The sequence below is a fragment of the Cephus cinctus genome, unplaced genomic scaffold, assembly GCF_000341935.2.
Source record: "Cephus cinctus unplaced genomic scaffold, Ccin1 Ccin1_scaffold1566, whole genome shotgun sequence".
Taxonomy (NCBI): Eukaryota; Metazoa; Arthropoda; class Insecta; order Hymenoptera; family Cephidae; genus Cephus; species Cephus cinctus.
This window is the reverse complement of record NW_014333878.1, coordinates 31,141-46,826: the sequence shown is the minus strand read 5'-3', so window position 1 is coordinate 46,826 and position 15,686 is coordinate 31,141. Positions and strand designations below refer to the sequence as shown.

General features: G+C 40.1%; 1 protein-coding gene across 2 annotated transcripts in view; it reads left to right on the top strand.

The window, feature by feature from the left end:
• The window catches only part of LOC107273329 (pre-mRNA-splicing factor CWC22 homolog), a 36,014-nt gene that overhangs the window by 2,158 nt on the left and 18,170 nt on the right, over positions 1 to 15,686 (top strand). For both annotated transcript variants that reach the window (XM_025090655.1, XM_015751409.2), the window contains exon 2: positions 15,106 to 15,207. In XM_025090655.1, the coding sequence (XP_024946423.1) occupies positions 15,106 to 15,207 (102 nt within the window). The remainder of the gene's footprint in view (positions 1 to 15,105; positions 15,208 to 15,686) is intronic.

Sequence of the window (15,686 nt, the reverse complement as noted above, 5' to 3'; positions counted from 1 at the left end):
CGCCAAGTAGTACTCGATAAGGAATCACCTAAAGTTTTATTAATTATTAAATGACCATTAAATCATAATCAACTCCGGGAAGCAGTAGTAATGTAAAAGAGTAGTGAAAACGTTATAAGAAATTTTGAAAATACAATTAAAATGATGGTCCAGTGCTAGATCATATAATAGGCAAACATGTAGTGACTTATGTACTTGGCCTCCATAACCTGATATCAATATTTTTTATTAGAGGAATACACAGCACTCCTGTACTTGGCGTAGTTTTTTACACGTAAGTGTTTTTTGGGGGATAGGTTCTACTGCAGTTTATATATTCTCTTTTATGATGCGCATATATTGACATATGACACTCCTGACCAGGTTTAGCTTTGTCGATATATGCCACCACGACACTCAAATGATTAAAGGGTAGAATGCTGGGTGCTCTGCTGGCTACATACAGAAGTTGCATGTGGTACTATTGGTTTGTTAACAATTTTTGTGGTAAATACTATTGACGAATTGATTGTGTATGCGCGGAATACTCTACTGGCTTTGGTGTACTGTAGCGCTGTGAGAAGTCTGTTCACGAGTAATTACTTCAGTACTTTCAACGGATGAAGACTCTCGTCGCCTGAACACACTCATAGCGCCCCCACTGCTGAATTTAGTGCGTAAATTATTAGACGTGTTCAGACGTCCATAGCACCGAAAGTGTTAAACATCGAGAACAGAAGATCATATTGCACTACAAATTACATGACAAAATTCACACTTTTCAGGGTTTTCTGAGCGGTGTTGTTTTGCATACGGTAGTTGTTCTGGCTTAGCCGGTAGTTCTAATACAGATTTGTAGGCCACAGTTTATACTGTTACAAAGGAAGACGTAATTTATGATGGATTATTACCAAAAAAAAAAGTGTGTGTGTAGGCACTCACGTTAGAAGTGAAACTTTGCTACTTAATTGATTATTATCTGCGAGAATTAGGTAACATTTATTGAAAATAATGTGCAAGAGAATGAGATGAATGTAGCAAGAGTAAACAAGAGTGTGAGACAATGGTAGGTTATATTGCATATGATATTAATACCAAGTCAATGAACAAATTTCTTTTTTCGTTTTATTTTCTGCCGCTTTTCTTTTCTGCCGATACTCTCGATACTTATCAGCATTTGTTTTCGGCATGGTTGAACAATAACTTTATAATATTTAAATGTAAGGATAAGAAAAATGTAACTCCGACACACACGACGTAGTAAACGTATACAGTACAGCACGCTACGATGCCTTTTCCCAACGCTTGATTACACACACACATACATCCATACATCAGTACAAACGCATGTATAGTCTATAGTGTTTAGACCTAAGCAAGCGTTATACTATTGTATGTATGACATAGGGCCTGAGCTTTCGCATGCTTAAAGAAAAGAGTGGAGAGGACACGAAGCATCGTATGAAGAGGAAACTAAGAGAATAGGGCATACTGTGTAAAACTCTGTTCCATCTCATTTTCTCGTTCGCTATACATGATCTATCTTATTAGTGTCGCTTTTTCGTTTCATAATTTTCAATTCACAGTCTCGCTAAGGAAGTTTCACTTCAATAATGTCCTATTGCCCTAAACGCTTTTAATTCTTTCTCATATATGCGCAGAGAATAGAGCGCACGCACAGGACAGAATGTAATGTCCTATAGCTCTCACGCCTGGGTCCTCGTGCCTGCCGTGTGCACATGTATGAAATGTAGGAGTGGGGACGCTACGAACCATAGCACAAAGAAGAGGCGGAGTACAGGGAAACTATATAGAGGCGTGTTTCGTCTCATTCTCTCGCACGCTGAGCCCTATACATCTATATCGTTTGTCTCTTTTTACTGACACTTTTTCGTTTCATAGTTTTCAATTCACACCGTGCCATAAGAAGTTTCACTTTAAAAATAATATTTCGTCCATTAATTATGCTCAAGGAACTGATTTCCCATAGTTTACTATTCTTAGTGTAGTTATAGGGCTTTAAAGACCTCGATTCTGTGATTAAGGGATTCAGATGTTTCGCGATTTTAGAGGATTAGGAACCTGGAGGCTTTTTAAGGGGGTTTGTGCACTGGGCAGGCGTCTTGACAGGAAATAACACTTGATTTTAAAAATTAAATTATCTTACTATATTGTCCTATAAATTACATGCTAGAAAGTCACTTAACTGCTATCTCATTCTCTCACACACTCTTATTGTTTTTTTTTATTGTACCGCAAGTGATAAGAAGTGTATTTGTTTAACTTTTCCCTGTACTAGGTTCTAGGAATGGGAAAGAGATAGTTGGAACTATAATAAAGCAAATTGCACACTGCGTCCGGAGACTATAATCCAGCTGAAGGTAGAGATGATAATGATTCAGGACCCATAGATGGTCACAATGATCCCCGTTCGCTGAACCTATTACCTTTAGGAAGGTTTTGACTCAGATAGCTCCTAATCACAGTGACGTTGGAAATCAGTTTCAGACTCAGGTCTTTTTAGGTGGGTGTTAGTAACATGTTTTTAGTCGATTTCTGACAGCTCTGGTACAATGACTTTGCTGCAGAAGATCTACAAGGATAGCAGGTTTCCTGATACAGAAATGAGACACAATGCTTCCTGAGACCAAGAACTGCTAAGGATGAGCTCCCACAGTTTTCAGCTGAATATTGTTCACTGCTTGGCCCTGGAATGCAGGATAGATTCCCTAATTAATTCTTAATGATTATGTTTCCTAAATCTTTACTATTTTTTGCCATCTTTTGGTGTATACGAATCTTAACAACGAACGAGCCGAGTCGGAATCGGAATCCGAAAACAGAGTGAATTCCTGTCGAGGAAGCCGCTGCTTATATTCTCGAAAGGAATACGTTATTTTTAGTAACGATAGCGATTTTTATTCTCCCAAGGTGTTAACGTTGCTTTTTGATTTGATATTTTGATTTATTACTTGATTTGAGAATTTAATTTGACTAATTGGATTAGCGGTTTTTTCAAGTATCGGCTTACTGATATTTCTAATGTATTAGGCAAGTGCTCACTGATAGCGCTTGGACACTTGTTTTGATTCCAGTCGCACGACTGGTGTTTGGATTCTTGGAATGTTAAAGGTAATAATCTCTAATCATGATTATCGCTTTGACTAATTTCAAGGGAATTAGAAGAAATTTTGCGATATCTAATGCCTAACGGACTCATAATACTCTTCGCGCTAAAGAAACGCTTCCGCTAGACGTGAGCTGTATGACGATAATGCAAATCCAAAAATGATAAATAAATAATATTGAACAGCACAGATCTTTCAGCTCGTCTCCGATTAGTAATCCGCGAATCCTGTATTGATCGGAAATGCGTAAGGCTGGAAACTGCGACCCAACGATCTATCTCACATTATCAAAAACTCATCGCCTTCCTATTCACTCCAGATATCAACATGAACACAGTTTCCTAGATACCGGATCCCTCAAGCTGTCATTATACGATACTTTATAGAAAACTAGACAAAACGATATAAAGCTGTACAAGATGAAAACACTTCTGTTCCTAGGCTCCACCGCATTGTGAGTGATGCTAGCAGAGTTTCGAGATTTACATCGATGATTCTAGAACTGATGGGACTAGTGGTATGAAAAAAATAGTTGCTTTTAGTTGCTCTAAAATAAATTCGACTCTGTTGGTTAAATGGTTGGTAAATCCAATGAGAGTTTGCACTTTTTTGAAAATTCAGAAAGTTTAGGTTACACCAGCGAACCGTAATACCACGAATCAACGGTTTATTACCCTATGGGCACATTTCTCGTTTTGTCCATTTATTGACTCAGATCGTACCTGTTGATTTGCGTCAAAATAATATTTTGAGAATATTCTTCTTTCTTTTAAACAATGGTCTCCAGAAATTAATGTGTATATTTTATAGCACTTCTATATTTTCAAACTAATGCAAATGTTGGCTATATCGTCAACTTTGCGTCGATATATTACCGACGCGATTTGATTGATACGATTTTATGAAAATCGATCTTTTATTATTTGATGTATTCGAGAATCGATTCTCAGTTATCCGATACGATTCGATTCGATAGATTGATTTTTTCTCAGAACCATGAATCCTTACATGCTACTAATTTCAAAAATCGGGAACCTTTTAGAGAGGCACGCTGTAATATATTCCCTAGTCCAATTACATTCGTGAGAACATAGGCTTCGTCAGAGCGTTTGCGATCTTCAATTGCTTTGATGACCCCGATGAAGTAGATTCTGGCATCTTTGGTGGTTGTGGTAACTGTAGTGATCTTTTCGAAAAGTGCAAATCTCATTCATCTCTACTCCCTCGACGGACGGCTCCAGCCCCAAGATTGTCCTGTGTATTTGGGTTCCTAGAGTGTGCACTTCATCCTGATGTTTTCTTCGTCTCACCAGCGCGGTCTGCCAGCAGCAATCAAATTTTTAATAGATTCTTTTTTAATCGGATCCGTTTAGAGATTCCAAAACATAACAAAAACATCATTATGAAGGAAATAAAAAAATTTTATAAAATAAGTCAGTCCAACGCCACGGAACCTCTTCACATCGCATAGGGCCAAACGATGTAGCCGGAAATTCGCTAATTTTGTCTCTCTTGTGACGTGCATCTAAAATTCCACGTCACAGCATCTTTTGTGAATCTCGTCTACACAAATTATTTAAAAGTATAATTTTTTTAAAATTAGGATAAACGTATGTGCAACTCAAGTATTTTTGGCTGCACATTAAAATCAACCAGATACTTCGATAAATATGCCATTATCGATATGTGACAGGGCCTCGGAAGTCCCTGAAATGCATGCTAGGGTTCAATGGGAAAAAAAACCTGAATGAATTCTAATAATTTTTTAAAAATTTGTTAATAATGGTAATAATTATAATCTTTATCATGCTAACATGTGTAATACGAACAAATTATAGAGTAGGTTATTTTCAAAACAAAATAAACACTTATGTGTAAAAAACTGCGTCAAGTACAGGAATGCTGTGAATTCCTCTAACAAAAAGTATTGAAATCATACATAACATCGTATGTACATAATTCGTACATAATTCACTATATGTCTGCTTATTATATAATCTAGTACTGGCCCATTATTTTAATTGTATTTTCAAAATTTTCTATAACGTTTTCGCTACTCTTACATTACTAATGTTTCCCGTATTGAATTATGATTTAATGGTCATTTAATAATTGATAAAACGATAGGTGATTCCTTATAGAGTATTACTTGACAAAACAAGTGTATACAGAAAGGTGACAAGGAGCAGTGAAATCTCAAAAAACATAAGCGCTAAAAATCAGTTAGGAAATGAATCCTGTTTTCCAGGGAAAACCAGTGAACAGTATTTACTGAACCCTGTGGGAACTCATCCTCAACAATCGATAATCTGACGTGTCGCCACTCCTTATCAATCTAGGCGATGTGTTGGATGGTAGTGACGATAGCGCTAGGTACTCTGTTATTTAGCGGTGTCTGGTAGGATTTTTTAATCAAATTCATATTTGATTGGACTTGCTAGCACGCATTGCTAGTACGCTGGTTTGGCGTATCGTCGTGCCAAGGTGGCGGCCAGCGCACGGTTTCGAATGAATGTTTTCAATCTTTTTCGTTTGGACGATTCTAGTCGAGTGTGCTCATACATAACACAAGCCAGGAAGGATGGAAAGGATGAAAAACGTTGGTGAAATATTCATACAACGACTCACTCGTGATCCAGTCGTTCTCAGTTTTCCCTATACTCCAAATCCGCGGAGCAGATTTGATACAGCCCCTTGGAAGGCGTTTATACGTTGTGACGTGGTAGATTTTACCCCGTCAGGGCCTCGGCGGAAACTGTAGTGTTACGCGGGAAAACGCGTATTAGAGAAGAATCCAGGCAAGATGCCACTACCTCAAGGGCTAACGAAGTTGCGAATTTGTTGATTTCTGATTTTGTTGTTTTGATTTTTGCTATGTCCCATGCAGCGAATATTGTATTCGCGGGCTTACCGAATCTCAAGAAGAACCAGCGAGGGATCATCAGCGTGGAAGGAACGAGGACGAAAGGCTGAATGACGTCAGAGCGCCGGCAGGGCCCGAGTTACGCGCGCTGTAGCTCACCGCACCAATCACCTCGCCACTTGGATCAACTCTACGCACGCTATCACCCGAGCTACATGAACTGGTCTACGCGCACCGAGTAACTAGCAGGGAGCTATTACTCATTCCGCGTGACATAGACCTACGAACGACGAAGCACCTGTAACGCACCACAGCTTATGACGGAGGCCCACCGCTATTGACGAACGGAACGAAGACTCGCGAATTGATCTGCCGATTACGATCGAAAGGGAAGGCAACTTCCTTCTTCTTGCTTGGACCGTCGACGACGCGAGTCGTGTTTTTGGAACCGTTTGTTTTCCGGGGTAATTTCTGTGGAGAATCCGGACCTCATCCGAGGCCGCGTATACGGTCTAAATTCTCCAGATCGAAGATACGTAGAGATTTCGGTAAGCGATTTGTTAATTTTTGTGAGCGACGAATTCTCGTAACACCCCGCGTTTTGTATGTTTGTCGTTGAATTGTGCCTATAGGCACGTGAGAGATGTTCCCACTCATAGAATCGCGTTCGTTTTGAGTACGAGATTCCGCCGACTGGCAAGGGACTGTGTTCGCGTAAATATGTTGCCCATCGTGGACATATTTACCGCGCGTTTGTCAATCGGATCGAATGAATGTGTTTGAATGATAAGTTCTCTCGGCAATGTTGAATGTTAGATCTCCGAATCTTATTGTATCGCGTTCATGTTAGGGACGTGTTGCCGAGAGACCCGGAATAGTCCTTGAGGTCGTGTTTACGAAGTGTCGCGATTAAATCGCATTATATTGTTGAATCGACTCATGTATTGAGAATTGTCGTAATTGAACCGATAGCGAATTGTCCGGAAGAAGTTGAAACTGTCGAAATTTCGAATTGTCTCGAATTTTGTCGGATTGTACGATGTTATTTTAGCAAACTGTAAGAGTTAGACTGCGCGGAATAGATCGCGAACTTTGTATGTAGACATTCGGATTAGGACTTAAGCTGAAATCGATATTGTCCTTCGTTGTTGTTTTAGTCGCGATCTGATTGGGTCCATTAATTATTTCGAAATTGTTAAATTTGGATTTTGTTATATCCGCGTGGTCGCGTCCGAAATTGGCGCAAAATAAACGATCGATTTTGTTATTGTTGACCCAAAAAGCCGGAGTATTCATTTTGTGGAAGTTGTCCTTACTCTTGAAGATCCCCGCCGCCTCCGTGTAGCTAAGTTAGCCAGCGTAGGCACGCGAAGACGAACCGTAGAAGTAGATACGTGGTTCCCGTTTTGGAACCTGGCGCCCAACAATACCAGAGGTATTATTTCGAATTGTATGTGTTAGCCCTGGATTGCCTGGAACGCGAAGGAATCGCGTAAGTTGTGCGTCGGTCAGTCTCTCATCTCCCGACGAGGCTCGATCGCGAAATTGACGTCACAACGTATACTATCAGCGGCGTAGCAAATTCTCCAGCAAAATTAACGGTAAAGAGAGTCGTGAAATTTTCTTTATCATTAGTAGTCACGTCGTACACCGATTTACCTTTTTCCGCTAGTACGAGACCACCCTTTGATGAAACATAGACTGCTGTTACATCCATATTAAACACTCGTCGAGGGTTTTGAAATATTTTATCGGCGAGAGAAAAACTTTCTCAGCGAGCTGATCTCTTTCATCTGCGAACCAAATTCAAATACGATCTTCGTTAAGAATAGCTCTAGGTTTGCAAAGATGTTCGGCATTTGAGAAAAGCTTTGAATAACTTCCTTCCAGGTATATTATTTTTGAATGCGTCAGGCAGTTTCTCCGTATCCACTAGTTGTTTTATCGAATATAGCAGACAGTCGTTATTGAGAGGGGAACCAATTTCAATTGTCGCCAAAAGCCATTTTACCAATTTTTTTTTCAACGTCGCATCCAAGTACGGCCTCTCGTTCGACTTACTCTGAGGTTTCTGGTGCTTTCCCACACAGTTTATTTCGCAAAGTAATTTGTGGAATTTTATACAAGTTGCTCGTACATCTCTTATCGCTTGCAGCGCCTTTGTCACGTCCTTTTCATTATAGTCAATAAAAAATGTTCTCTTTAACGGACTTTTTTTTATCGCGTCTGCATTCGCATTTTTTTCTCATTCGTTCCATATCAAAATAATAATTAATTTAGAATGTATACAAAATTATAATTATCTATTGTGAATATTGTTACATAATATATACAATAAAATATTATCAATATGGCGACTGAGGAGAGTCTACCTTTGGTTCGCTCTTAAGGGGGAATAGTACAGCTCGGCGAACTCTGAGTTGACGGTGCTGCCGCGTGACGGCCAATTGCGGAAATAAGCGTGACGTGTGCACGGTGTTGCCGGGCTGCGCCGTTGCCATTCATGCTACTATAGTATAAACGTCATCGAATAGTCGGCCTGAGTCGGCGGGTTCGCTCTTAAGGGGGAATAGTACAGCTCGGCGAACTCTGAGTTGACGGTGCTGCCGCGTGACGGCCAATTGCGGAAATAAGCGTGACGTGTGCACGGTGTTGCCGGGCTGCGCCGTTGCCATTCATGCTACTATAGTATAAACGTCATCGAGTAGTCGGCCTGAGTCGGCCTCAGTAGCGTTGAGCAGTCTAATCGACTTTGAAATTTTGTAAGCGCTTTATGTACACCAAATTATTATATATATTATTAATGGAAGAATATTACTGCTGGATATTATTTTTTTGGCCTATTCCCCATTTTAACCTCGAGATAATTAAAAGTAATTAAAATAACGTGCGATTTTCATTGAAGATTATATATTATATTATATATATTATATATTATATATATATTATTATATATTATGTCTTATTATATTATTACATATTATATTATATATATTATATATTATATTATTATATATATTTGTGAATTGGCATAGATGTGGTGATTTTTATATTTAAATGATGTAAGTAGGCGAATTGGATGAAAAAAGAAGACGCTAGAAGTGAGACTTGAACCATCGACCTCGCGATTACTTGGCTCGAGCGCTATCAGGTGATAATTAAAAGTAATTAAAATAACGTGCGATTTTCATCGAAGATTATAATTATATATTTGTGAATTGGCATAGATGTGGTGATTTTTATATTTAAATGATGTAAGTAGGCGAATTGGATGAAAAAAAAAGACGCTAGAAGTGAGATTTGAACCATCAACCCCGCTATTACTAGGCTCGAGCGCTACCAGGTGAACTACGGGACATGCCTAAATATTATAACACATTTGGTGTACATACAGCTCTCGCAAAATTTCAAAGTCGATTTTCTTGAGAATTTCTGAATATGGCATCAAACTGCTTTGACAAACTGCTATTCGAGTTCCAGTTTCATGTACCATAAGTATAAGTACATTTTACAAAAGAGGTGTCATGTTACACGAGCCCCAGTAGTAGGCGTCGTAAAAATAACAGAAACAGAAATTTTCATGTGTATGTACGTACATACAAGATAGTCTAACTTCGATGTAACATTTATTTTGTATTAGTTTAGACGCATTTCATATTCCATTCAAACAATTGAGCATTTTATCAATGAGAAATTTAATAAAAAATAGGTATTACACAAAAATGAAAAAGTAAATATTATTACGTTCGCGCACTACACATAATAGGCAACCCTGCAGGGGCCCCGATAAGTACGGTCATGTAGTTGATTGTCCGTTCAGTCTGTCTTCTGCGTTTCCTCTACAGCGCATATTGACGTCATAGATACACGAGCGCTCGTAGCGGCAAACGACTCAAGTTTTTGGCGAGGAAAATCTGCGTATTGACAGTTCAATATGTTAATACCCAAAAATCTCGGAAACGGGTGTACTACAACGATTGCCATTGAAATGGTGTTAAGCTTATAGATGTAGAACTTTCCCTGCGTGGCCCTTTTTTCGATTTTCGTCCGTGGTTCTGTGCAATAGTGCGATAAGTGTGAGACAGGGTACGGCAAAGGTCTTGTTGGGTCGCCATGACAGGTCCGTAGGCTGTCAGTCTCAATTTTCACCTACATTTTATATGTCTCCTAAGCAATAATTCAAAAATCCGGCTCCGCAGGGAAAGTTACTTTATCGGAAGGCTTCAAGTTTATGTCATCAATTTATTGATAGTGCTTTCTGTACAGAGATTTTTGGGTGCGAAGTTTCCTCGCTTCGAGCTCTCGTACGTGTGACACACGCACACATAGAATCGTCGGTACCATTCCCCCTTAAAACTAATTTTGATTTCTCGTCTCTGTAGGTGACATATCTGTGTAGTTATACATATGTTCAGTGATTCTGTAAAGTGGACTTGTTACGTTGATGTAATTATCTGTAGGCTTTGGATCCTTTTTAGCCGACTTTTGTGCTCGAATCATTAAGGTGTGCTCGTTGCGCTCTAGAGCAGTATTGACAGTTGTGCTTATATCGGATTTCGAACTGTTATTGCACTTTCGCTCGTAGGATGTGCTCGACTGTGCGACCCGTATTTTAATTTTGCTGAATGCAGATTTATAGCTTCAGTGTGGTGCATATTTTATATTTTGCGTGAAGTTGAGTCGTATACCATTCTCATGGTCGGTTTTAGGACCGTTACATATTTCGGATTATGAGCAGCTATTCTAAGGTACGAGGATGTCGACTGTACTATAGTGTACTTTTGAGGTCGGTGACCTTAAATTGAAGTTTGCGCAGATTGAGGCTAGTCTTAATCGAATACTGCATGCGGTGGACTCCATTGTAATTGTTGCCGAGGCTACGAATCGGCTCAGTCGATCGCGTAACGCAATGGTTTATGGGTTAGCTGAGAATCTGGGCCTGTCAGAGCTATGCGCCTTAGTGCACTCAAGGACGCAAACCTCGTTTCGTGAAGTTTGTCTTATCTGATGCTGCGGATACGTTGGATATTCTTAAGAACAAGCGCCGCATTCGTGTACCTGATGTCGAAGTAATGGTTTATGGGTTAGCTGAGAATCTGGGCCTGTCAGAGCTATGCGCCTTAGTGCACTCAAGGACGCAAACCTCGTTTCGTGAAGGTTGTCTTATCTGATGCTGCGGATGCGTTGGATATTCTTAAGAACAAGCGCCGCATTCGTGTACCTGATGTCGAAGTAATGGCGGATCTGACCCTACATCAACATGACCATCTTCGTGGATTGAGGGCGCAACTTACTGACATGCACGCTGCTGGAAACGAGAGTGCAACTATTTGTTGCGTCAATGGCGCCCCCGTGATCGTCGATGAGTCTGCTGTGCAGCGGTTTACCCGTGTTGCCTCAAAAAACTAGTGAGCGTGCGAGGCCTGTCCATGTTGTATGTATGTACCAGAATGTGTGTGGTCTTCGGACCAAACTCAGTAGACTTCTTAATATCATCACCAGTGCGGACTTGCGTGTTATTATTTTAACCGAGACTTGACTCTCTGCAGATATCACTGATGCCGCGTTAGGTCTGCGTGTGATAGTAGTCTTTAGGTGTGACCGTTCTTATGATATCAGTGTTAAGGCGCACGGGGGTGGTGTTCTAGTTGCAGTGCATCATTCAGTGCCTACAAAAATTGTAGTTAGCCCTGTTGCTCACATTGAGCAAATATTTGTATCCGTTAAGGTCGCCGGTTCAAATCTGCTAATAGGTGTTGTTTACCTCCCCCCCTGCCTCCACGGTCTCTCTGTATAGAGAGTATTGTGATTCAATTTAGCGCGTTTTATGTGATGATGGTGAAACGTACTCCCTTTTTGCTGGTGACTTTAATGTCCCTTGTTTTATGGATCATAACGTAGCTTCTTGTCTTCTTCTTGTCTTGTACACTGAGCGGCATTACGACGTCCCAGAAAGAAGTTAGGGGAACAGTGCCGAAGCGAGAGTGGGGACGGCCAGCAGGCTAGAAGTAAGTCAAGTCGGAGTGTAGAGGGGGTAACCTTTTCTCCTCGCTCGGGACACCACTTATGTCACGAGTCGGAGGAGTCCCGCATAAGAGCGTCTTCCTCGCTCCTAGCGACGGTTTCATATGAGACTTTCTCACTCGCTGTTAGTGGTGCCTCTGAGTTTCTCTAGCGCGTGTAGGAGCGTCTCGCTTATGTGCTCGCATCCTGTCTATAAGAGCGTCTCGCTTGGACTCACAGAACTACCGGCGCAACTTCCTTGCCGATGACTGAGGTATTGGTGGAAGCGAGAGAGCTCATTGTTTTGAGTGAGACGCTCTTCTACGTTCTCCAGGGACTTGCTGCGCCACCGCTAACGAGTGAGAGGGTCTTATAGGGAATGGACGCTAGGAGTGCGAGAGACGCCCTTATACGGGACTCCTCCGACTTGTGACGAAAATGGTATCCCGAGCAAGGGGAAAAGCTCTGGCTATTCGAGTCTCGTTTCGACTCATAGCCTTTATGGCGCAACGTCCTTGACGATGGCTAAAGCTTGGTGGAAGCCAGAGAGCCCATTGGCTTGAGTGAAACGCTCTTATACGCAGGGAGCGAGCGCGTAAGCGAGACGCTCCTATACGCGCTAGATAAACTCGGAGAGGCACCACTAACAACGAGTGAGAGAGTCTAATATGAAACCGTCGCTAGGAGCGAGGAAGACGCTCTTATGCGGGATTCCTCCGACTCATGACATAAAAGGTGTCCCGAGCGAGGGAAAAAGGCTACCCCCTCTACGCTTCGGCTTGACTTGCTTCTAGGCTGTTGGCCGCCCCCACTTCGCTTCGCCATTCTTCCCCTAACTTCTCCCTGGGACGTCATTAATGCCGCTCAGTGTATCAGTCAAGAATCCAATTATGATTTGCTTGTCGAATTGGCGTTGTCTCTGAATCTTGTTCAAGTCAATTCGATTTTCAACGACCGTGGCAAATTGCTTGACCTGCTTTTTACGGATATGCCTTGCAGTGTGAGTTATACGCTTAATTACGTGTCGCCAGTGGATGCGCCTCATCCCCCGCTTGAAATAAGTCTATAGTTTTCTTTGCATCAAGGTCATGTGGTCTCCGACGCCTCATCTTTTAGGGATTTTACAAAAGCTAATTATCAGGGGAAGCTGGTTTATTTGTCAGCTGTAAATTGGGATGCTGTATTCTCAAGTGCAGGCAATATTAGTGGTGCAACAGACCGTTTTTATGCTATTTTAATATGAGGGGATTGAGAAGTTTGTTCCGTTAGTGACTGTGCGCTCCTCGTCTTACCCTAAGTGGGTTAGTAAGGACACGAGGGCCTGTATCTTGAACAAGAAAATTACGCATATGTTATATAAGCGCATGAACTCATCTGATTTGTATGAGAAATTCAGGGTTCTACGCATGGCCTGCGATGTTGCTCTGCAGCGGGATCATTCAAAATATATCTCGGATGTTGAAGCCTTCTTGTGGTTCCCGATGTTAAATCCTTCTGGGATTATGTTATCAATGTTAGGAAGACTGTAGTCCTTCTAACTCACATACATTTCGGGTGGATCCAGTCAGGCAGCTCGACTGAAATTGCGAACATGTTTCGTAATTATTTTTCAGAGGTATTTGTTGCACGACGGTATTCGCGATGACGTTAGTAACTACCGCCCTATCGCAATTCAGTCCTGCATACCGAAAATTCTTGATCTGCTGGTCTCTAAATATTAACTAGATATCTTTGAGTCATTCATTATTCCCAAGCAACATGGTTTTTGTAGGGGGCGCTCCACTGTCACGAATCTCGTTCTGTTTTCTCACTTTTTAGCCTCTAACATTGAGAAGGATTCTCAGATAGACGCTATCTATAGTGATTTTTCAAAAGCCTTTGACACGGTTGATCATGCGCTGCTCTTGGCAAACTCTCTTCATTGGGAATTAGGGGGGTTTTGTCGCAGTAGATTGCCTCCTGTTTATTGCGTAGACAGCTTGTCGTTAAGGTCAGGTCTGCGAGATCTGAGCCCCTAGCAGCGTTGTCGGGTGCAGGGCTTACACCTAGATCCTCTGCTTTTTATCCTCTATATCAACGACATAAAAGATTGTTTTATTAATTCTAAATTTCTTTTGACTGTAGCTCATGATACAAATGGACAAGGTATAGCCGCTATAACCGTGATGAATAAAAATAGCAACAGAATAAGGTTAAAGATGAGCGATGATTTTTATCCGGACGTAACACTACGTTGGTTTTCATAAAAGCGAACTTTTATCTAATAGTGTATTAAATAAATTAAATCCTGATGGATATTGTTTGATTTGGAGTTTTCCTGAGTGACCTCTGACACTAGCTGATGATTTTTTCACGACCCTAAAGCATGCCACGAGGAGGCTGCATGGTGGTATGTGAAACTGCATCTTTCATTTTTAGTAATATTTTCTAAAGTAGTTTCATAGTATATTTTTTCATAACGTTTTGTGAAATTGAGAAAGAAAAAATCACCAGGTAAAAACTATTGTATTTAAAAAATCTTGGGAAGTGTTTAAAAACAAATTGTCGGACGTTATGGTCCTGTCTTTTAAATTTCGTTTTTTAATTATGAAAATTGTAATCTTCGTCTTCAAAAACTCCCTAATCATTTTTCCAACATTTTATTTCTGCCTTTTTGAGATCCTAACTCTCAATTTTGCTGCTCTTATTCATAGGGGTGCTCACGTTTAATCGTACGTGGATTGCAGATAATAAAGGGAAAGCAATAGCCTATATTACGTGTCAGTGTAAATTAGACTAACTTTTTGCTGTTAAAGTCCGGCGATATTCTGAGCTACGTACTTTTACCGTTTTGGTCTTATTAGATATTCTCTACAAAAACTGTCATAATAGGGTAAAATGACAGCTACCAATAGACTGAATGAACTACTGTATTCTTTAAAAACAACCGTTTACTTAATCTATAATATGTCTCTCGTTTCCTGTTACAAAATACTTCCGGTCAATGCGGCTATAATGTCCTAACGCATTTTGATCGTAAAGGATTAATATTGAAATAGGCACATTAAAATATGTTTATCGTAATATTTGTTCAAACAATAACAATAATATTTATATAGTTTTTTAATGTAAAAAAAATATTACGTATTACAGGACTTTAGAAGAAGCATTTGAAGGCCTGTTCCCGAGAGATAATCCGAAGAACACAAGATTTGCTATAAATTTTTTCACATCCATCGGTTTGGGAGGCCTTACGTAAGTTGTTAATATTTGCCTATCTATTTTCCGGAGTTGTTATTTGTTGCCCGAGAGAACATTGTACGGGGATTGCGGTCTAGTTAGTCAGATTTATTATTGCTCATCATTTTACACATCCGATGTATATATCAATAGTTTCTTTCTATGTATAACTATTCAGGAGATATTTTATTTGAAACATACAGTGAGTAACTTTAATATTCGGACACTATGAGATTTTTACTATATTACGTTATAACTTTATTTCTAACAAAAAAAAAATGATTAAGGATTATGATAACGTATACGCTTAATAGACAAGAGCGTAAATTTTATTTACATAACTTGCAACAGTTGTTGAATAATACGGTTTAAATAAAACAGTGTCCGATTTCCACGTAACTTTAATATTCGGACACTTTCAGGAACTACATATGCACATACTTATTTTTCGGCTGGTTTTTGTTACAATACTTGTTTTAATATTTTGTTGGGTA